We start from the raw sequence: 24561 nt of genomic DNA on the forward strand, positions 1-24561 counted from the left end.
TTGTGTGTGTGTTCATCAGACTCTGAGCTCCATGGAAAGATTAGTCTCAGACAATTTCCTTTGAGCCCATAGTAAAAAATTATAAAAAAAAACAAATCTACACCAAATTTTCTATATTCACATTTTCAATATATTTATATTAATATTTAAAAACAAAAGTTGTTTCTTTTGTTGTTTTTAAAGATTTATAGCATTTAATCTCCTCACAAAAAGTACCATGACAGTATCATGTGTGGTACTTTGAAATATACAGCATGGTACGAAATGGTGTCCACAAAAAAAAAAAAAAACTGTATTATCATGGTAATTTTTGTTACTGGATTTTATTATATTGTCATTTTACAAAAGCCAAATATATATATACTGTGTGTATTTGTATATGTATGTGTGTGTGTGTGTGTGTGTGTGTGTATATATATATATATATATATATATATATATATATATATATATATATATATATATAGGGAAAATATTTACTTTATATTAACTTATCTTTTTTCTACTTGCTATTAGTTACACTATTAGAAAAACATTTTCGATTCAATAAAAATTTTTAGTCCATAAAAAACAGTATAAAGCAGTAATAATGTGAAATGTGTTAAATGTTTACTTTTTATTTATTTATTTATTTATTCTGAAATTTTACGCAGGCCCCCTAGCACCCCCTTGCGACCCCCTGAGGGTCCCTGGACACAGTTTGAAAACCCCTGCTTTGATATAAAGCATGGTACTGAGTCATTACCATATTCATGTACCATGATATTAAAATGCAAGGTACATACAGCAAAATAGTTGATTTGTACCCCCATGATAATACCATGGTACTATTTGTAAGTGTTTGCTTGATAAGAAATAATATATGTTGTTAGTCTGTCTTGTCTACAATTTTACAATTTCAGTTATTGATTTGTTTATTTGTTTGTTCAAGGTTTCCACTATTATGGAAAACCTGAAAATTAGGGATGCACCAATATTACTTTTTCTCTTTTAATCCAAAACCTGGAATCTCAGTATCGGCCAATACTGATCGCGATTCGATACCAATGTTTTTGTTTTCAAAATCTGTTTAGAATATCTGTACTTCACTCTGTGAAACTAATTGGGGGTACTCTTTTATATGCAAAGAAACACAAACCTTTAAATACACATTATTTCGGGGGCCTGGGTAGCTCAGTGGTAAAGACGCTGGCTACCACCCCTGGAGTTCCCTAGTTCGAATCCCAGGGCGTGCTGAGTGACTCCAGCCAGGTCTCGTAAGCAACCAAATTGGCCCGGTTGCTAGGGAGGGTTGAGTCACATGGGGTAACCTCCTCGTGGTCGCTATAATGTGGTTCGTTCTCGGTGGGGTGCGTGGTGAGTTGAGCGCGGATGCCGTGGTGGATGGCGTGAAGCCTCCACATGCGCTATGTCTCCATGGCGACGCGCTCAACAAGCCACGTGATAAGATGTGCAGGTTGACGGTCTCAGACGCGGAGGCAACTGGGATTCGTCCTCCGCCACCCGGATTGAGGCGAATCACTACGCGACCACGAGGACTTAAAAAGCGCACTGGGAATTGGGCATTCCAAATTGGATGAAAAAAACAAAAAAACAAACATTATTTCAATATAAATGTATTGCCTATTAAGAAAGACTTTATTGTTATCTAGATAAAGTAGCAACAAAATTAATAGTAATTCAAGTGAAAGTCTTCAGTAGAAAAGAAGCCAATTTTCTTTGCACATATTTTTCCACTTGTATCTGTACTTTAAAGGATTCAAATTTCTTTTTTGTTCACTTTAGTTGTAAGATATCAGTCCACTTTTCATTGACACGGTTATTTATTGGCATCCAGTCAACTTAAATATTGTTGTCATTTGTAAACAAAGAATAGTAATAAATTATTATTGTTATTATTTATTATTATTATTATTGACATGTAGAATTTTATAATACAATAGTAATATACTTCAGTCATGCCCCTTTAACTTTAAAATCCTCTGGCTTTTATTTTGAAGGTCAGAACACACCAGGATGTCCTGTAAATGTCTGTTTTTGGTTAGTTCAAAGTAGTTTAATTCGCTGCTTCTTCTAAATCTGGTGATATGCTCCTTCGTTGCCGTTCTCAAGGCATGTTATAAGTGAGCCAAACTATTGAGCATCTACATCTGAGATGTTTTTTGTGTAGCTCTCACATTTTGCGCACCGTTCTCAGAGCTGAAAATAGCCACGAACGCATCACTAACCTGCGCATGCTATGTTTGTGTGTCAACAGAGCCGCACCATTCACTAACATGCTGGCGCTGCACAGGCATACTATATATTTACTTACTAAACACAGCCTTTTGCGATTCACAAAGCTATCACATGTCTTCAAGTGGCTTTGAATAAAATGCACGAGTCATATGGACTACTTTTATAGTGTTTTTATGTCACTTTTGGAGCTTGACAGTAATGAACATGACTAACACAGAGGATCGGATTTGGGTAGGGCTCGTCGAATGGATACACGATCTGTGTAAAAACATCAATATCGGAGCTGACACTGATCCAAGTATCAGATCGGTGAATTCCTACTGAAAATATCCAGGAATTTGAAATAAGGTGTGGTGGGGTGGAGGGCCTCATGTTCCGCTAGTCAAAATGGGCCCCCAAGATGATCTGGAGGCCTTCCTGGAGCTCTTCGAACAGATTGTGGGGGCCTGCGGATGGCCGAGTACCCAGTGGGTGGTCCGGTTAATACCACTGTTGTCCGGGGATTTGTGCTGATATTGCTTGTTCTACCTAGACTTGTCAAAAGTACCGCTCCTTCTGTACCAAGTCAATACTAAAATAAAAAAGATTCAACGATACCAGTGTTTTAGCAGTATCCGTAGTACCGAGTCCGACCATCCAGCTCGCAGTATGACTGACACACGACTGCTTTAAAATGCTCACAGGCTTGTTTTGAATGTGTGCTCTGTTACTTCTTTCACACTGAAATAGAAAATTAATCAAATTAAAATCGTGACATGTCCTAGTGTGATTCATTAAAACCATAAATGCTACATTCTTAGTGTGGATGAGCTACGTACTTGGAACCAATCAATAAATCGCTGGTATCATTAGGGTTAGGGCTGTTTTAGACGAACTTTGGCTGCATCGGAAAACGTAGGCAGCTGCCTAATCAGTTAATGGTTTAAACGACAGTGTTTTTGGATGGATAGAACACTTAAGAAAACTGGTCTCTGAACCGTTTAAAAATCACCTTATTTCATCCTACCTTCATCCATCCTTATACAGCCTCGGATTTTCTGTGGTATCGAAATTGGTATTTAGAACCGTGAAATTTCACTGGTATCGGTACCGACTACTGAAATCTTGGTACTGTGACAACACTAATTCTACCTGGAAACTGTAAAATCATAAGAAGTGCATTCCTCTCTGATTTATATTCCAATCAAAATTGTCCATTCAGTTACTGTCCAATCAGCATTTGAGCTTTACATTGTAAATTAGATTTACACTGTAGCTGGATTCACTTTGACAGCTGATTGGTCTGTGAATGAGTAAGCACCCCCTCTTCATCTCTACTAATCTGAGAATGTTCCACTTTTCTTCTGAGTATGATGTGAGCCGAATGATTAAAACAAATAGGTCTCAAATAGCTTACATTCATAGAAGTAGGTGGTTCAGTCAGTGTGTGTGCTTGTGTGTTCTTATTTAAATGTTGATGCAGGTGTTTGTGTATGTGTATTTGTGTATTAGCTCTTCATCAATATTATGCAGCGCACACACTCTCTGTTGCGTCAGTGTGAACGCTGCGCTGGTATTTCCTGTTTATGCTGTGGGAGAAACGCCCTTTGAACTTTTCCAACATGCTCTCCCTAAGGACACCCCCGTTCTGTGCTCCAGCCCCCCGTCCAGCTCTCTCAGCATCCTTTAGTGTTCTCACAGTGCAAATAACACAATCAGCACGCTGCACTCGCCAAGACTCAGACTCTTTTGTGGTTGTTTTTTTGTGTGAGAATCTAAACACCTGGGCGTCACCGAAGCTTTTCAGCCCTCTCTGAAGATAAATGAGCTGGTGTTCTCATTAGCACACTCACAACTCAAGTCACAACCATGTGTTGAAAACTACAAGGATGCCTTTCAATTTAAGTGAGTGAGTGCTGAGAAAAAAATATAAAAGAATAAAAGAATGAAAAACAGTAAGATAATTATATAAGGGGGGATTTTAAAAATTTGATTTGTAGTGGTGCTTGCCCATGCAAAATTAACCACCAAGGTTGCCATGGTGTTGCTAGTTGTTTTTTCCATGCTGCTATATGGTAAGCTAGGGTGTTGTAGGGGGTTGCTAGGTTAATCACAAAATATTTTTGCTTGCCCATGCAGAGTTCACCGTGACAATATTAGGGTGTTGTTGGTGGTTGCCAGGGTGTTGCTAGGCAGTTGCTTTGGTGTTTTGAGTTGTTTTTAGCACATTGCTAGGTTGTTCTGGGTGGCTGCTTACAGGCCCTAATCAAAAGAGCCTACATGGCTTGGGTCTCTCCTGAGCTGTGTTTTATTGTCTACCAGGCTTTTCGGAACATTTAGAAAAGTAATAGCACCCAACAAGGCACACATTTTGAGGTATCAATGTTTGTTGTACAAACAGTGTGGGGCGAGTTAAGCTCCAAAATTTTATTCTGAAGTTTAGGGGTTTGTTTAAATCCCTAACCCTAAATATGAGCAGTAATAATAGTGATGCTTGCCTTAGCAAGTGAGAGTGAGAGAGCATACGGACTAGAGGTTGTACAGATTAATCGGTACCATTAGTTGCTTTTTGGAAATGTAGACTACCAACAAAAATCTATGCCAATTGCTGCCGATAGTTATTTATTTGTTCCTTTGTGGCAGGCGCTGGAGGATTCTACAGTTAAAACAAATGCCTTGGTTCTACCGTATAACAGCGGTCTCTAGAGGTGAAATAAAAAACAATTTCATTGACACCTCGAGGGGATTTGCTGTATAAAAATCTTTCATCATAAACCATATTTATCCATATGTTTATCCTCACTTCAATGCATATTTTATTTTTCATTAGATAATCAAGTGTTCTTAATTGAAGTCAGGGCGTACAAAGAAAAATGTGATTGTGGGAAAGTGCCCTGTCAGCACATACATTTAATCTCCAACTATTGTTCACCATGTCTTGTGAATAGCAATAAACCTTATTCCCCATATATAAAACCCTGGTGTCTGGTAAATACCTGGCGAATATGTAGGCTATAAAAGCTTAATTTGATAAACAGCCTATTTAAATAGAGCATTGTAGAGCATTGAGTCAAGTCACCATCATTTCAGAAGAATTTGCAGTGTTTTGGGGCTTATTTATAGTTATAAATGGCACCAAAATGCACCAAATCTTTAATATATTTTTAATGGTTATTATTGGGATTTTGGTTGAACAATAAACTGCATTTGTGCTTTTGTTGATTTTGGACTCCTGTAGCCTATATGACTATGCCTGTCATTATCACATTAATTTGAGGGAGGACCCAAATGCAGAGGCAATTTTAAAAAGGGCTTTAATCAAAATAAACAATATACAAATCAAGACTTTCACGAGGGAGAGGAACAACAAAACAGGGCAAAAATAAACTAAAATAAAAAAAAAGACAAGATCGACTGATGGTCAGGAACCAACTTGAATACACAAACTTACAAAACAATCTGGCACAGGACTTAACATGAGGGGAGTTTCAATAGGGGAGGGTAATGAGGAAGGCAGGTGCAACTATGGAAGGCAGGTGGGTTATCACTCAAGACAGAAGAGCATGTGGCAATGAAAAACCCAAACAAAGCCACATACTCACACACATGACAGATACCATACGAGTGTCAGGATCCAGTCACAAAACGATACAAACCAAGTGACAGGATTCTGACACTTTAGACAAGACACAAGAACACATGACCTATGAAAACAAATCCAAAGCCACGTGTTCACACACGACAGAGCAAAACATGGATGTCAGAATCCAGCCACAAAAACTATCAAATAAACCAACGGAAGTGGCTGGATCCTGACAGTCATAGTAAGGAAAGACTAAGAAATATGTTTACAATTCTTTAAATTGATTTTGAAAACTATCGGTTTAATATTAATCGGTTATCGGCCTTATCGACCACCTTAGTTATCGGTATCTGCAAAATCCACTATCGGTCTACCTCTAATACAAGACCCAGTGTAACAGACCTTTTCCTAGTATGTATGCAAGCAAAGTATCTTGAGCTTTTTTATTTGTTTTTTGAGTCTTTCTGAAGTGTTTTGGGCTTTTATTGTGATTATTCAACACTTTATTTACTCCACACCATGAATAGATTGTTGACATTTGGCTGGGAGACCATAGACACAATGGATGGGAAAAAACACAGCAGGGAGAGAAAGACAGAGATGGAGAGAGAGAAGTTTAGGGTGTGAACAGTGTATAAAGATTTGTATTGAGAGGTGGACAGCCACTTAAAAAAAAAAGCAGTTTACGAGAGCTTGTTTTAAGAAATGAGCTAAGGGTGTGTTCACACTTGGCAGGTTTGGTTCGATTAAAACGAACTCTAGTGCGATTGCTCTGTTAGTGCGGTTCATTTGAACAAGTGTGAACGCTGCCATCCGATCCTTGGTGCGCACCAAACAAGCGGACCGAGACCACCTGAATAGTGGGTCTCGGTCCACTTCCAAACGAACTCTGGTGGGTTCGATTGATGTATGAACGCAGCATGGACCAAAGACGTCTAAACGCACTAATAACTTTGCACATTTTATTAGCTCTTCATTTGTTCTCAGCTGGTAAAAATACCACCATATATACGTACATAATTCCAACAAGTGCATTTAGCCCAGAATCCAGCATTGTTTTGGATGTTCGGCAAGTTCTGTCGCAAAATATACGTCATAAAAGCTGTCCAATCAGGTTGTGACTTTATCCTTATGCCTTCTGTTTTGTATCTTTAGGTTCGGTGTTATAAATGCCAGTGTGAACGCTAAGCGAACCAGGACTAAATGTATCATTTTCTTTTTTGGTCCGAACCAAGAGAACCGAACTACAAGTGTGAACACACCCTAAGTGTGGACAAGAAATTTAGGAATGGGGTGAAGTGCTGAAAATGAAGTGGATAGAATTTGAAAAGCATTTTAAGTATAAACCTCATTACATAAGAAAACGTGAGAAAAATAAAGATCAAGAACATTTCTTATTGATAAAATATAAACTTTTTTCAATGTGGCTGGGGATGTATTGCTTTACATGCTGAAATTATATCTGATCAAGACAAGCGCATCGAGAACTGTCCAAGGAAGTAGGGATCCAAGTTTATTTGTGTATGTGTGTGTGTGTGTGTGTTATGATCGCAAGACTCACATTCTTGCTACTGTAACCCAGAGGAGGGCCAAAAGTAGCTGCCTTCCCCCTCCCTCTTTTTCTCTCCTTCTCACCCTCCCTTCCTCCTTTCCTCCTCGCTCACTGCCTCACTCTCCGTACCACTCATAATTAAAGGATCACACTGTGACGCTGATAATGTGAGCTGAAGTTGGATAACATGTGGAATAATAGAAGTAGCTCGGTTTGCTAAAATAGACTTTTAGACAACTGCGGACACTTGTTCCTTCACCTTTATTAGGCTATTTTCTCGTTCCTCTGCGGTTCCAGATAAGGGAGGTGCCCTCTAGGATTCTTGTCACCCCAAGCACCCTTACAGATCGCTCGGGCTCCGTGCCACCTCTGGGTATGCCAGGGGTAAGTATGCTTGCTGATCACTTGATTTTACACATGCACACAATGTCCTGTACATCAATGTCTCAGGTGTGTGTGAGATTAGATGGTCATGTGCAACAGGTGCATCTAATGTACATGATGTGTTTTATGTCTATGCCTTTTTTCCTTCTTTTTTTTTTTTTTTTTTCAAAATGAATATTTTACCTTGAAATTAATACAAATGTTTAAGGGAGAGTGTTTATTTTATGTCCTGTTACTGGTCAGCATTTCTTTTAAGTGCTTCACCATGTTTTGCCTGCATTGGTTCATTTTAAATGAAGGTTATAATGGGATTATAAAAGCTGCATGCATGATAATTATAAAATAATTGGCAAAATGCTGTTTAAAATATGTTTAGATGGAGGACATGTCAACATCCCAAACATATTTGATGTCAACTATCCATTTTGAATGATGAATGTTTTTACTTTTATATTTGTAATGTAAAAATCATCCCTGCTGAAAAAAACAACAACAATAGAAACCTAGAAACCCTCACAGAAATTCAAATGTATTCAATGGTTGTATTGGGAATTGTATTGGTTTTAATGGAAACTGTAATGTCCATGTGGGTCTCTACTGGTAAAGTATTGGCTTCTATTGATGGCATGTTATGCTTAGTGGATACCATTAGGGACCAATATCTGTTATGGAAACCATTACATACCATTAAATACTAATGGGCTATCTATATATTTTTCAGCAGGTCTGTGTGTGTGTGTGTGTGTGTGTGTGTGTGTGTGTGTGTGTGTGTGTGTGTTTGAGACAAGGTCTGAGTGAAGTGCTCTTGTGTTGTGGTCATAGAGACACTGTTTTGTTTTGGTGGGCTGGCCGGGGTAAAGGAAACTGCTAGCCTTGCACAATTCAGATTAGCGTGCACACACACATGTATTGCAACACTGTAATCTGGATTAGTGGTCTAAAGTCTGAAGGTTGTTTACGCCATTAATAAACCCAAACACAAAGATTAGCCTCATTGATTTTGCTTTCTTTTGTGTCATGAACATTGATGGTTGGTTTGAAGTGTGTATTCAGTGTGTGTGTGTGTGTGTGTGTGTGTGTGTGTGTGTGTGTGTGTGTGTGTGTGTGCAATCACATGTTTTTTACAGTGGCATTCCGGATTGGGGGTTTTGCTGTATTTTACATTAGTTCTGATGTGTATGTTGATGCACACATGAAAGATAGAACACATGAACCAGTTATATGCAATTTTGTGTGTGTCTGTGTACATCTATTTAAACATACTTAAACCTATTCTGTATACATATCTTTAAATGTGGGCATGTGTACATCTTAGTAAACATAGAAACTTTATGTAAACATGTTTATAAGTGTCTGCCTCTTGTATGCATGGAGGCATTTGTAGCGTTAATCTCGTTCAGCATGGTTGTGTGGGTGAGCGATAAATGAATCTGATTGTGTGACAAGATGTCATTTTGCTAGCATTGTTATAACGTTCTGTTAATGTTGCTGTAACATTTTCGTTGCTACAGCAGAGCATAGTAGATTCCTGTTTTTCCGCTATTGCTGGAACACACTGTCTGTTCAGCCTTTCCTGTTGTGTTTCTCTTACACACTCCACTGCAGTTGCCTGGATAATGTGTGTGTGTGTGTGCCTGCTCTGCACATTGTTGCTCATGCTTTGTTAGTTGCGAGAAGCTCTCACGTACTAAAAGCAATTCTTTAAGACTAATAAATATTACAAATGTTATTGCTTAGTCTTTCTCTATCTAAGGGTAAACATGTGGTTTTGTCATATTTGTTTTTAATTTGTGTGCTATTCGTTTGAAGAAAGCAAGCAAGAGGGGAAGTACTATGCAAGCCTTGGCATCACAACCCTAAATTCCTCTCTATTAGATATGGACAGGTTTTTAGAAGATCTCACGTTTGTCTCTCAAGTACTCACAGGATATTGTTGGATATAGTAGTCTATAGCAGGAATGCATAGCATGCAACATGATAAATGATTTTGTTTGAATTTTTACAAAGGTAATAAATTGTAAAATCGACTTTACTTAGTACAGTATATGAATGCACATTTATATACAGCAGGGGTCGGCAACCTCTGGCACACGTGCCAGCATTGGCACATGAAGGGGTAATCACTGGCACGCCAGCAACTGCAAGAGAGGAGTAGACTATTTTATTTATATAAATTCCGCACATGCATTCCAATCTACATCTTGATGTAATCCTTCCTCATGATCATCCAGTGTGTTTTTATGAGCTGAATGGGAGGCTAAACAAAAAGTTAAAATGTGACGAGACTGCAGTATACCCAACAGACTTGTGCAGCGCGTGCAAGCCATTCACGCATCACGAGCCGGCAGCGCTTAACTTTCAGTTAATCATGCGCCCGTTTGCTTCGGTCAGGATGAGCGGATGACAGCCTACATTCCGTGTTTCATTTGTTTCTTTTTTGCTTTCAGAACAACACGTGATGTAATAAGAAAAACACCACTATTAATCCTTGAGATTTCCAACCCAGCATACAGGTACACACTCCTTAAACCATGGTCACATTCAAAATTACATTAAACAATTAAAATGGCACAGCCATTGACCAGAAAAATAAAAAATGGCACTCCATGTCAAAAAGGTTGCCGACCCCTGATATACAGTATATGTGGGTGGGTATTAAAATGTTTTGAGTTGCCTAGCAAGACAGCATTTGAAAGCATCATAGGCACACTCCAGATACAAAGGCTATTCTAAAAAGTTAGAGACAAAATTATGCTGCCTTCTTAGATACTTCTTTTTGGCTAAATTGCTTTGCAATGAAAAACAAAATCCCCAAGATGGCGGACAGAATCAAGTGAAATCTCGGGTCAATACAGTAGTATTGATGAAAATCAATAAAACCAATCAAATAAAATGTAATTAAAATTTTAATATTTCATCCAATATCTGTGTGTGCTATGTATTTAAGTGCCTATTAGAGTATCACATAATTAGCTTAGCAACTTGCTAAAACGAAACTCCATTAGAGTCAACTGTGAACTTTAGACCAAATCCACACTAATCCTTTTAAGCTGGAAACCCTCTTTTCTGTTCCCTTACATCATAACTTTCCTGTTATGGAATTATACTGTTACACAAAGTATATTGTTATGAAGAGCGCTTTTGAAAGCCTCCGTTTTTAGTGGTGGTTAATGGTGTTCCAGTGTAAATGAGAGGTGTAAACATAGCAAAATCAATGCATTTTCAAATGAAACAGTTTGGTGTGGACATGGCCAGAGTTAAGTCTCCTGTGCTTCACAAGAAGAGAAATATATGTGTTATGTGCATGAGTGACCGTTAAGGTGGTCGCAAACCGGACAAGAAGCGCCACGTCTCGGCTAGGACACAAAATTTAGCAAGATTGTTCCCTTCTTCAAGAATGAAAAATGCTAGAGTAAATAATCTATTTCCTTTGATAATGATTTAGGTCGATTTTAATATTTAATATTACATTGCGCTCTTTATGCGCTCTGTGGCATGGCATAAATTGAAGCAGCCTCTGGAGTTGTAGCTGGCTGCCATGACAGATGGCAATGGCAGTGTGCATACCTTCATTGAAAACAGTTTTTTCAAATTTTAGAACACGCCATATCGTCCACCAGATCTGTCCAGTAAGTGACCCCCTTCAAGAGAGTAGTTGCTTATATAGAGCATTTCAAATCCGTTACTTTTGAGGTATGGTGGTTAAATTTTTTCCATAGAAGGTATCTGCATATGAAGATAGTAGAGTGTAAGGTAGCTCACTAGATTTTGAAATAGAACTATTGAGTTATTGTTTTGACAGTATCCTTTTTTGTGTGTGTTTCAGGGAAGCTGCTCAAAGATGGCAGCCTGCTCCGGGATCCAAGGCAGCCATGTTGGTGAAAGTGAACAGCATTGGTAGAAACCAGCCTCTGGGTTCTGCTAGCACCCACCATCTCCTCCACCTTAACCCCACCAGCACTTGCACTGGTACAACTTCACCCAAGCCAGGTTATACTCCCCAACCCGACAGAACCTGTCTACTCAGCAAAATGTCCGTCCCTGGAGACTCCAAGCAGTACCATCTCAAAAAGTCAGATAGTGCCAATTTCTGTTTGGTTCTGACCACTTCTAGCTCTTCCTCTAACCCTGCCCCCCCACACTCTGGAGCCTGTACACCCTGTCCCTCCTCCCCACAGTACGGAGCCACACCCTCAGCACCCATCTACGATGAACCCCCACCCATGGACCCACCCATTTACGATGAACCCCCAGTGGAAATGGAAGTGGAGGGGTTGCACCACTTAAAGCGAGGTCCCTACCCTACCAATCACAGCTTAACGCGAGGAACCCAACCTCCTAAACTTCTCCAGTACCCCCTCTCCAAGCACATGTGCAGCTTTTCTGCTAGTGAGTACAGTCCAGCTGGCCGAGAGTGCATCAAGCACATGGTGTATGTGGATGTAGCTGCGTCAAAACACCAGTCCTCTAATTCCAGTGAGGGTGCTTCAAACCCAGCCAGTCCTCAAATCCAGCCCCAGTCCCCAGTCCCTGCCCAGATTAAGAAGGAGGTCTCTCTAGAGAAGAAGCAGTCATGGAAATTGTTGGAGCCTCGCCACAGCCATCAAAGCAGCATGGCCTCCCAAGAGTACCCAGGCCCTGCTGCCGTCACCTACCAGGACTCGGGCTACTCCACTGGGCCGTCCCCGAGCCTGCGAAGAAAGAACCGGTGTCGTGCAGCTCTGGGTGTAGGGTCGGGGCGGCCCGGCTCTGTGGGCAGCAGTGGGGAGTTAAGTGCACTGAACGAGAAGCTGATGGCAGAAATGAGGGCAGTGGTGAACCGTTCAAACGTGCTTCATGGAAGCAAGGCCAGTCTGGACACTGAGATGGGCTCGGAGGCTTCTGGGAGTACCGCCCGCTCTCCTGTCAGTTCATTGAAAATAGGTGCAAGAGGTGGTGGAATGCTGGGATCGAGGGAGGATGTGACATCAAGTAATCGTTCACTGTATAGGTGTGGGGGTAACAACCATGGTGACGTGGTGCTGTCGCCACTGGTGACAGATGGCCTGGGAGGCAGGAAGAAGAGGACATTTGAGAGAGTGGATTCGAAGGAAAAGAGCAGAACATCACAGACCAGTTTGTCCTCTCCAGAACCACCCAGGTCATCATCACAGGTACAATTTTTTTTTAAAGTTGTCCATATGGAAATGTTGTCATAGGTCCAGTGAGGCAATCAGAAAATGTCCTCCTTACAAGTCTCTTTTCCAGCAAGTTTTTCCTTTTGATCCCCTGCTGAAAAATCCAGCATGAATTTACAGTACATTTTAGTTCAGTCTGGTTTACGCTGGTGTGGTGCTGTTCTAGATGGTGGACCAACATAGCCATGGTTTTCATCTGCAAAAGTTAGATTCCTTCTGGGTAAGCTGGTTGCCCATGGCCATGGAAATCATTTGCTAGTTAAGATAGTAAGAATCCTGGTGTGGACACCAGCATCCCAATGCAACACAACATATGTAAGCTGGTGACCAGCAGTGCTGTTTTTTCAACAGGGTCATTTTTGTCATTCCCTGTCTCTCTCATATTCAGCCTTATATTTGAGGCTCCCACTGTGTCTTATGGAGTTCCTCGGAGTGGAAAAGCAAAACAAGGCTTCCCATTCAGTCATTGTAGAAACTATGCAGTAGATGGCCAGGCTGGTTTCTTGAGCTAAAGAGGGTGTGAATGTTCCATTCTAGGGAGATTTACTTCGTATGTGTGTGTGTTTTAATGTGTGGATTAGGGGGATTGTACGAAGGTCAGTGGTTGTTTTTATCATGAAAGGGAAAGTGCAGGAATAAGGAGAAACTTTGAATTATGAGGTGAATTTAGTATGCATGGAATCCACTGAAAGTGATCAACTGAGAGATATGAAAATGTATCAATTTATTAACAAGTGTATGGTTTGTTAGTTGTTTGTGTGGGATATACATATGGGAATCAGGTAGCAAGTAGGTCAGTATTCAGTTTAAGAACTTTTCAGTCTCTAGTCATGATCAGCTGTATTTATGATAGTGTGTGTGTATGTGAGCGCATATACTTTGTTAATGATGAAGGCAGATAACTTGATTTATTATCTGTCTTTTCCAGCCAAAGGAAGCCCATGAAAATAGAGTTTAAATCGAAGAGCACACTACAGAGAGAGAGAGAGAGAGAGAGAGAGAGAGAGAGATGTGCATTCATATAACATTTAATTGTGTGTTGTTCAGCAAAAATTAGAGTACTGTTCCAAAACCTAGTAAGCTGCCAACTTAGCATTCTTGGGTATCTTAGGTACACTCTCAGTGTGTATGCTGTTCCAAACAAATAAGCAGTAAAATGATGCTGCCTTCTAAGGTACCTCTTTATGGCCAAAATGTAAAATTATCAATAAAAATAGATCAATCTAATTAAAAATGAACTATTCATGTGTGCTATGTATTTTTATGCTTATTAAAGCATCACGTTGTTAGATTAGTAACACGTGCTAACACAAATACGTGAGGAACACTATATGCAAACGCTATAGCAAAGTTGTTGTAGAGCATTTCAGATCAGTCAATTATGAGGTTGTGGTTCAAGGTGTTGCCTTGGATGGCAGAAGTCTATGTAGACAGTAGACAGCAAGGCAGCTCACTAGGTTATTCATGCTCCTCATTTGCTAGAATTAGCATGCTAGTTTAAGGCAATTCTGGATTGTGTTGTCATTCCCACACAAGTGCTGGAACAACTGGAACATAAATTAACCTTTAGTCTGACCTCACCAGAAACAACTTTTACCTATTTGAAAACATAACAGAAACACAGGCCCTGGTCCTATTTGCAGAATTGTTGAGAAAGTAAAACAGAGGCATGGCCAGTCCCATCATTCACTCAGCCAGGTGTTGTGGTTGTGCAGACAATCAGCTCTCACAGCTCGCAGTGATTTGGCACATTTGGGTAATGTGTGTGAATGTGTGTGCTGACAGATCCATTTGTCATCAGTGTAGTGCTCTACATGTGGTTTGGCTTCTCCCACAGAGCACAAGGGAGTTGGTGGTGTTAATATTATTAATCTTAGAGGTTTGTCAAGAGGTTTGTCATCAATCAAGTAATCATACACGATTAAATTAAATTTGCCCTCAGATATGTTTTCCTCAATAAATATTAACTTTTTTAGCTATTTGTAAATAGTTTTTTTAGCTCTTAAAAAATGAATTGTACTTGCTAAATTCTACGTTTAGTGCATTTTTCATTTGCAGCAGTAACCGGAAAATATTGCTTTTACATGATGCTACATACAAAGTGCTTTGTGTCAGTTTAAGTCTACAAGGACTGCAACACCAGCCAGCATGACATAAAATTACAGAGCACACCTTTAATTACACCTAAAAACAAAATGGCTAAAATTTTCTTAGAGAATTTATTGAAGTAGTCATGGTGAATGGATAATGATCAATGAAGTTTATTTATTTGGCATGAATGTAGTTTATTTTATTTATTTTATTTAATATGTAAATGTATTTATTTAAAGATGGCAAAATTACAAAGTGTACCTTTTCTAGAAATACCAAAATTCCATATTTACATATTCAACCACTGCCACAGGTCCACCGGCTTTTTTGGCTTTCCTCTCGCCTTCACATGCCTCATTAACTTCCTCAAACTCTCTCTCTAATTAAAATACTGCAATAAATGTAAAGGCAGATTTGTGAGTCTGGAAACAGTGACTCAAGGATTTAGTTCAGAGCAAGCTTATTATATCCTGATGGAGACAGAAACCTCTCTTATGTTCAGAGGCATGTAGAAATGCTAGATTCTGATAATTTAATGTGACCACATTATTAAGTCTATATCACTTAAGGCACAGTGTCACATTGACATAATGCCAGGGAATGCCAGGGCATGGACAGAAACCCATCCGTTACGAGACCAAGTTGTAAATGTAATGTGCCTAACATGTATGTCACTGCATGTACAGATGACATCATGCTCATAAAGTGTCACATCACGACTATTTGTGTAACCATATTAATGTCAGCATTAATGTGTTTGATTGTTTCACATTTGCATGGCTTTATGCTTTGGCTAACAGCCCTGAACTAATAAAAATCTTACATTTCCCAGTTTAGATTTTGAAACTGTACTCATGTGTTGTTTTAAATGCCATAAATTCTTTTATAAGCTTAAGCAAGACTCTGTAAGTTGACAAATTTGTTTAATTAAGTGGAGTAGGACAGAGGTTTTAGCACCATTAAAGGAATAGTTCACCTAAAAATCTGTCCAAGGGTCATATGATTTGTGTGCTTTTATCCAAGTCTTCTGAAGTCATATGATAGATTAGTGTCATTAAACTAAAAATCACACAAAGCTATCAGAAGCCTTTAATTCAGAAGTCTGAATACAGTGCATGAGTCATATGAACTACTTTTATGGTGCATTTATAGAGTTTTTTGTCCTTTTTGGAGATTCTGGAGGATTCTTCAAAAATTATCTTAATAAATTCCACAGAAAAAAAAGAAAAAAAAAGTAACAGCATATGGATTTGGAACAAAATGAGGGTGAGTAAATTTTGGATGAACTATCCCTTTATGAGTTAGGAGAAATGAAAAGTGGGAAAGAAGCAGAAAGAAAAGGGGAGGCAGCAATGTTTGATTTTGGGATGTGATTTCCATATTGGGTCACCTATTTAGGGAGCAAGCGTAATCCATATGAGCGTCTCTGAATTTCTGCAGGGAGAGTAAGCCAATCGTCTGCAACTTACGCAATACACAGACCCCAGTTCCTGCGGCAGTCGTGATGATGCAAATAAATGCTAGACCAGCTGCATTATGCAGTACTGACACATTTCTCTTTCTCAATCTCTCTGGCTCCAGACAGGAACACTGGAATCCAAAACTCAGCAGGATGTTTCGCCCCAAGACTGTGACCATGACAGAGTGGGCCGTGGAACCGCCCACATCACCCATAAAAACAACAACAACCCCCCTCCCTCCCATACCAGCACAGGTTCCATTTACCAGTACCCATACACCACCCTCTGCAAGCCTCCACCCAATGCCAGCATGGAAGATTGGGCCAGCAAAAACCTCAACCAGCACACGCAAGGCCTGTTCCGCCGACGAGTCTCCATCGCTAATATGCTATCGTGGAACCGCGGCTCCATTAAGAAACCCATGTTGATCACCAGTGACCGGGCCGTCAAGAAGGAAGCCTGCGAGATGTTTAAGCTGGTCCAGGCCTACATGGGAGACAGGCCGGCCAGGCTGGACAAACGGCATGCGGCCCTTCAGGTGGTGACAAAGTGTTGGGGAATGCAGGGCTTGAGGGACGAGCTGTACGTGCAGTTGGTGCGGCAGACCACCGATAACTTGAGTTTGAGGAGTCTGGAGGCCGGTTGGGAGCTGATGGCCATCAGCCTAGCGTTCTTCTCACCCTCGCCCAAATTTAGATGCTACTTGGAAGGCTACATACAGAGACATCTTGAACCTAATAACGATAAAAAGAGTAAGTATGCTGTGAAGGCACACTACGTTACGTGTGTGTGTGTTTGTGTACAACATTATAGTTTGGGGAGAAATTTGTCACAAAAAGTTAACTAAATCTGACACAAAAAATAATAATAAAAAATGGGGGAATCCTATTTGGAAAAACTATTTGTACATAAATAATATTTTAATATTATTATTAGTAGTAGTAGCATTACTATTATTTCTTGGGTTAGGGTGTGGGGTAGGGTAGGGTTAGTCTATAGTAACTAGTGGCCACGCACCAAAAGTGTAGTAGCCCCTAGTGTGTTTGTTCTTGAAAATGTTACAATTTTAGAAAAATTATAAAATTTGGCACACTGATTGGGGTGGGCATGAATAGCCCCTGACCATCTTTGGGGCCAAAACCTATAGCACCACCACCAGTTCAAATAATGTAATATTCGTCTTATTACTTTTGAACAATTTTGTCAAGAAACAAAATTCTTTCTACTCCTACAGATTATGTCCAATCTTCACCATAAACGGCTCAGATGATCTTTAGTCCCAGCCGCAAAGACATGACTGAACAGAATTTAGATTTTTGCCACGGATCGGAAGTAACACCATTGCAAACTGAACGATTGCTACCCAAATCGGGAGGTGAAGCTGTATTTCGGCAATACTTTAGTCTATCAATACGAAACTTTGTACGCTTCTTTAGGACCATGATCTGAGGCAAAATGGCAAGTTTGGTGACAGTGCCACTTACGGGTCAAGAAATATCAAAAATGGCTATTTTTGCCCATAAATTCTGAACCGTTTGTTTCAAAACCATAAAATCAATCTTGTTGTCTATGGATTCCTTGGATCATAGTAAATAAGACAATACCAGTTTTGCCATGAACAGCCATATCGTCCGACTGCCATTTTAATTAAAATTAGCTTTATATAATAAGGAGATCTGTGTTAGGACAGTGGCCCCAAAAAGAATGTAGACACTTATACCACCCCTGTTGAAAAGCTTAAAATAGCGTGATTTCCCTTGCTCTGCCAAGGTGGTTTATGCTCGTTAGTACTGGTTTAATATTTGTCTAGATTCTGGACAAGCATAGTTCACCAGTAAAACATTCTGGTTGACAAAACTTCTCGTTGACCAACATGGCTTTTCTGGTGATACTGGTTGATCATGTAAGTCTTGCTGGTTAAGCTAGTCAAGAAGCCCTTTTTGAACACCAGCACTAAATATTAGCTATGAACAACAGTTGAAGTCAGAAGTTTACATACACTTAGGTTGAAGTCATTAAACAAATTTTTTAACCATTCCACATATTTCATATTAGCAAACTATAGTTTTGGCAAGTTGTTTAGGACATCTACTTTGTGCATGACACAAGTAATTTTTCCAACAATAATTCACAGACAGATTGTTTCACTTTTAATTGACTATTTCACAATTCCAGTGGGTCAGAAGTTTACATACACTAAGTTAACTGTGCCTTTAAGCAACTTGGAAAATTCCAGAAAATTATGTCAAGCCTTTAGGCAATTAGCCATTTAGCTTCTGATAGGCTAATTGGAGTCAATTGGAGGTGTATCTGTGGATGTAATTTAAGGCCCACCTTCAAACTCAGTACCTCTTTGCTTGACATCATGGGAAAATCTAAAGAAATCAGCCAAGACCTCAGAAAAAAATTGTGGACCTTCACAAGTCTGGTTCATCCTTGGGAGCAATTTCCAAATGCCTGAAGGTACCACGTTCATTTATACAAACAATAGTATGCAAGTATAAACACTATGGGACCATGCAGCCATCATACCGCTCAGGAAGGAGACACATTCTGTCTCCTAGAGATGAACGTTTGGTGCGAAAAGTACAAATCTATCCCAGAACAACAGCAAAGGACCTTGTGAAAATGCTGGAGGATACAGGTAGACAAGTATCTATATCCACAGTAAAATTAGTCCTATATCGACATAACATGAAAGGCTGCTCAGCAAGGAAGAAGCCACTGCTCCAAAACCGCCATAAAAAAGCCAGACTACATTTTGCATGTGCACATGGAGACTAATATCTTACTTTTTGGAGAAATGTCCTCTGTTCTGATGAAAAAAATTTAACTGTTTGGCCATAATGACCATCGTTACGTTTGGAGGAAAAAGGGTGGGGCTTGCAAGCCGAAGAATACCATCCCAATCATGAAGCATGTGGGTGGCAGCATCATGTTGTGGGGGTGCTTTGCTGCAGGAGGGACTGGTGCACTCAAAAAATAGATGGCATCATGAGGAAGGAAAATTATGTGGATATATTGAAGCAACATCTCAAGACATCAGCCAGGAAGTTAAAGCTCGGTCGCAAATGGGTCTTCCAAATGGACAAATACCCCAAGCATACCTCCAAAGTTGTGGCAAAATGGCTTAAGGACAACAAAGTCAAGGTATTGGAGTGGCCATCACAAAGCCCTGACCTCAATCTGATAGATAATTTGTGGGCAGAACTGAAAAAGCGTGTGCGAGCAAGGAGGCCTAAAAACCTGACTCAGTTACACCAGTTCTGTCTAGAGGAATGGGCCAAAATCCCAGCAACTTATTGTGAGAAGCTTGTGGAAGGCTACTCAAAAAGTTTGACCCAAGTTAAACAATTTAAAGGCGATGCTACCAAATACTAACAAAGTGTATGTAAACTTCTGACCCACTGGGAATGTGATGAAAGAAATAAAAGCTGAAATAAATCATTCTCTCTACTATTATTCTGACATTTCACATTCTTAAAATAAAGTAGTGATCCTAACTGACCTAAGACAGGGAATGTTTAAATGTATGTAAACTTCTGATTTCAACTGCATATCTATTGTTTTATAGTGTAAAAATTATTTTTATGATATGATTTGCCTGGAAGGTGTGCATGTGCTATCTTCAATTCCACTTGGTTTGATATGTTATGTAATGCAGTGACATTCATACATTTTTAAGTGTGGCTTAATTGTCCAAATGCTTTTTGGGCCCATTGTATATCTTGGATAGTTTAATAATTAGAATATGTTATGTTTTAGGATCCCTACGGTTTTTTGCTTTGTATTTGTTTGTAGGACAGATAAAGGACTCACACAGGGGAATGTTTATGTTTTAGGCCGTCCCATATGGATTCAAAGCCTGATACACTCATATACATATAAACAGCGTGGGTCAATATTGGTCACAATGCTAAAATTATAATAGCTTTGTGCCTACTCAAACAGGATGTAACGCTGAGGAGGAGAGAAAAATAAAAGCAGGGATTACAGCAGGTGATAATCACGGGTCGTGGAACAAAACAGTCATGCATTTTTCAGACGGACTATTGGACAGTATGAGTGTTCACAATTAATTAATTTGCTGTGTTTTACAGTACTTCAGCATATCATGGAACAACAGGACATAAAAAACAAGAAGAATTCAAAGTCCAGGAAGAAGAGGAAACAGAACAATGAGGAAGAGGAGGAGCAGGGTGAGTTTTAATCTGGAATTACCCATTCACACACACACTCAAGGACATGTGTGTACACACACAAAAGCAAACATGAGTAGAGTGTGTACATGTGACAATGACACAAGGATGCTATTATGTGTAGAGCAATAGATTAAAATAAATACTCATCTACTCAAACCTAAAAAGCACCTTTAAGATAACTTAATTTTGGTTTTACGCATTAACTTGCTAAAAACTTATCACAATTAATCATGCACCCTGACTATGTGTACATTTCAGAGGAATTTTCTTACCTGTGGAGCAATCCAAGCTTGAAGTACCATATTCATGTTTATGTGAGTCTCAGTAAGCAGGGGGCAGTCAGCGCAACGCTAGCTGTACAGGCAACGCTCAGCTGTACAGATAACAAACCGACAGCTGTTCCAAGACAGCTGGATGGAACAGAGTGCAAGGGCCTCGAGACTTTTTTTTTCACTTGATATAGCGTCCTAAAACTGCAGCCTTTATGTGCAAGACATTGAATACCAGTGAAAAGCGACACAACCAAAGTGATACGCTCCAAAGCATCCATCTGACTCGTATGCACTTAAAGCGTGTGTAAAGACGCAATGCAGCATAAAAGCCAGTCTAAATTAAGCCTGCTCTAACCCACCTCAGAGCAGCCTTAAACTTTGTTTTTGTCATGATAGAGCATATATTTCATAATTTAGTTTTATATTTAAGGTATAATTTCATATTTTCATTCATATTTCTATATTGCTTTGCATCTTTACACAGAATTTTAAGTAGGCACAGAGCAGGATTAACTTGGCTGTGTAAAGACGCCTTTAGATTGCAGGCGGAATGCAAGAACTCATCCTATGAAAGCAGTCTACCTCGGACAGACTGACAGACTCGATTGAAAAATGGATTGCTGTGAACTGTAGGCCAGTGATAGCCTTATGTTTAATGATATGGAAATAAAGCAAACAATATATTGACTTCTAAATTCACATTTAGTATTGTCTAATCAGTGCTTTACTCATCTGCCACAACAATGTATTGTCTTTTGAATTATTTGAGTGATTATCTATACACTGGCTGCCAAAAGTTTGGAATAATGTACAGATTTTGCTGTTTCAGAAGGAAATTGGTACTTAAATTCACCAAAGTGCATTCAACTGATCACAAATATAGTCAGGACATTACTGATGTAAAAAACAACACCATCATTATTTGAAAAAAGTCATTTTTGATCAAAGCTAGACAGACCCCATTTCCAGCAGCCATCACTCCAACACCTTATCCTTGAGTAATCATGCTAAATTGCTAATTTGGTACTAGAAAATCACTTGCCATTATATCAAACACAGTTGAAAGATATTTGGTTCATTAAATGAAGCTTAACATTGTCTTTGTGTTTGTTTTTGAGTTGCCACAGTATGCAATAGACTGGCATGTCTTAAGGTCAATATTAGGTCAAAAATGGCAAAAAAGAAACGGCTTTCTCTAGAAACTCGTCAGTCAATCATTGTTTTGAGGATTGAAGGCTATACAATGCTTGAAATTGCCAAAAAACTGAAGATTTCATACAAAGCTGTACACTACAGTCTTCAAAGACAAAGGACAACTAGCTCTTAACAAGGACAGAAAGAGATGTGGAAGACCAGATGTACAACTAAACAAGAGGATAAGTACATCAGCGTCTCTAGTTTGAGAAATAGACACCTCACATGTCCTCAGCTGACAGCTTCATTGAATTCTACCCGCACAACACCAGTTTCATGTACAACAGTAAAGAGAAGACTCAGGGGTGCAGGCCTTATGGGAAGAATTGCAAAGAAAAAGCCACTTTTGAAACAGAAAAACAAGAAAAGGTTAGAGTGCAAAGAAACACAGACATTGGACAACAGATAATTGGAAAAGAGTGTTATGGATCTTAACCCCATTGAGCTTTTGTGGGATCAGTTAGACTGTAAGGTGCGTGAGAAGTGCACGACAAGACAGTCACATCTATGGCAAGTGCTACAGGAAGTGTGGGGTGAAGTGTCACCAGAGTATCTGGACAAACTGATAGCTAGAATGCCAAGAATCTGCAAAGCTGTCATTGCTGCACGTGGAGGATTTTTTGATGAGAACTCTTTGAAGTAGTTTAAGAAGTTCTGAAAAAAAATTCTAATTGTAATAGTAATTTTTCATGTTATTAATGTCCTGACTATACATTGTGATCAGTTAAATGCCACTTTGGTGAATAAAAGTAACTATTTCTTTCCATAAGAGCAAAATCTGTACATTATTCCAAACATTTGGCCGCCAGTTTGTGTGTGTGTGTGTGTGTGTGTGTGTGTGTGTGTGTGTGTGTATAATTTTATTTTGGGAAAATTTTTGAAAATATTGATAAATGTGATTAACTGAGATTAATTCAATTAATTAATTGGCATGCAATGCAAATATTTTGAGAAACATTTAATCGATTGACTGCCCTACTTAAAAATTAAACTGACCCTATTTACTTTCCTAATTAATGTCACTGGTTTTATTATGCACTATTCATTAGTGCATGTTAATCTTAAGAAAGATTTTCATCACAATGTATTAATTTTCTCCACCTCTGAAAGGACTTTTTTACTGATGTAACGAAGGCCACACTGGCAGCAAAAAAATAATATTCACCAATTAAATCAATAATATCAATCAAATGCCAATGGATACAATTAAGTCCCATCCCAAATTAATGATTAATATTATATATTAAAATAATGTAATATATTAATATATAAAATATGTAAGCATATTATAATATTCACTCTGAAATAAGTGGCATTATGAAAGTTAAATGGGTAGCAGTTTCCGTTTAACATTGTCTTTCATGAGTTCACATGTTCATATTATCCTTGTGAGTGATTAAGGTGGAGGGACTCGAGCATGAGACTCCACTTGAGATTTAGGTTTTCTCCTGGACTACTTAATAATGTGATAGGTTGTTAATAAACAAAAGAGATATTGGAAATTAAGGTAGAGTTGGGATGGTGGAGGGATGCTGGAAGAATTGTCACAGGGTGATGTCAGCAGCCACTTTAATGTCTTTGTGATGGGCCTGACAGGACTAGATGAAAATGCTAATTCCAGACTATTGGTTAGAACCACATATATATTATATAGAACTGGATTGCTCATGATGTCAAAAAAGTGAAGCTACTGTGCCGCCATATTGCTATGTCCAAACGATCCAATGTCCCTATTGACTTAATAGGAAATCGTCTCATTTCAGCGAGTAAACATTAATCATTCAATCACCGATTTTATATCTGAAATCTGCATGTACAATGCAAACGTCCTACACATGTAATTATTTATTTATTTAAAGTCAGGAAAGCCCGAGTGAGTTATGTGTATCTACTATATCAAACAGTATCCACCTCTATCAAACTTCATCAGCGAACAGATCAGCTGAATGTACACAAGTTCACTGAAACTGAGGTAAGATACAAACAGACGTTTTCAGACTTATTTATTGTGAATATCGAAGTGTTTGTTCAGAGTTACTTGTTTTATGTTTTCATCAAAAGTGCCTTTTTCTCGCGGTCACTTGAATAAGAGTGCATGCTCTCTCTCCCTCTATCACACGTGCAGCGGGCGTGCAGAGACTGAGGGAGACACGCAAAGCAAAGCTGGTTAAAATTAAACTGATACGCTAGGTTTAAATGACAAACGAATCCATATTTATGACATGTATCCATGTATGACTACAGAGAGCACTTCAATATGAAAACAAGCAAATCCCGGGCATTTAAGGCGATTTAGAAATCCCGGTCTGACTTTTTTAAAGTCCCTTTTGTGGGTAAGGACGTATTGTCACCCTAAAACAAGCAAATATTACAGCTTTTCCTACTTACATTACAACTTGTGGACAGTTTTGCCACTTCCTTTGGTGATC

At 39.1% G+C, this 24561-nt stretch overlaps 1 protein-coding gene across 1 annotated transcript in view; it reads left to right on the forward strand.

Annotated features, from left to right (window-relative positions):
* Window positions 1–24561, forward strand: part of LOC127418653 (rho GTPase-activating protein 39-like) — a 133746-nt gene that overhangs the window by 83369 nt on the left and 25816 nt on the right. Inside the window, exons 3-5 of the mRNA XM_051659312.1 lie at window positions 11563–12889; window positions 16586–17216; window positions 20565–20663. Of these exons, the coding sequence (XP_051515272.1) occupies window positions 11563–12889; window positions 16586–17216; window positions 20565–20663 (2057 nt within the window). The remainder of the gene's footprint in view (window positions 1–11562; window positions 12890–16585; window positions 17217–20564; window positions 20664–24561) is intronic.

This window comes from Myxocyprinus asiaticus, chromosome 28 (assembly GCF_019703515.2).
Source record: "Myxocyprinus asiaticus isolate MX2 ecotype Aquarium Trade chromosome 28, UBuf_Myxa_2, whole genome shotgun sequence".
Classification (NCBI taxonomy): Eukaryota; Metazoa; Chordata; class Actinopteri; order Cypriniformes; family Catostomidae; genus Myxocyprinus; species Myxocyprinus asiaticus.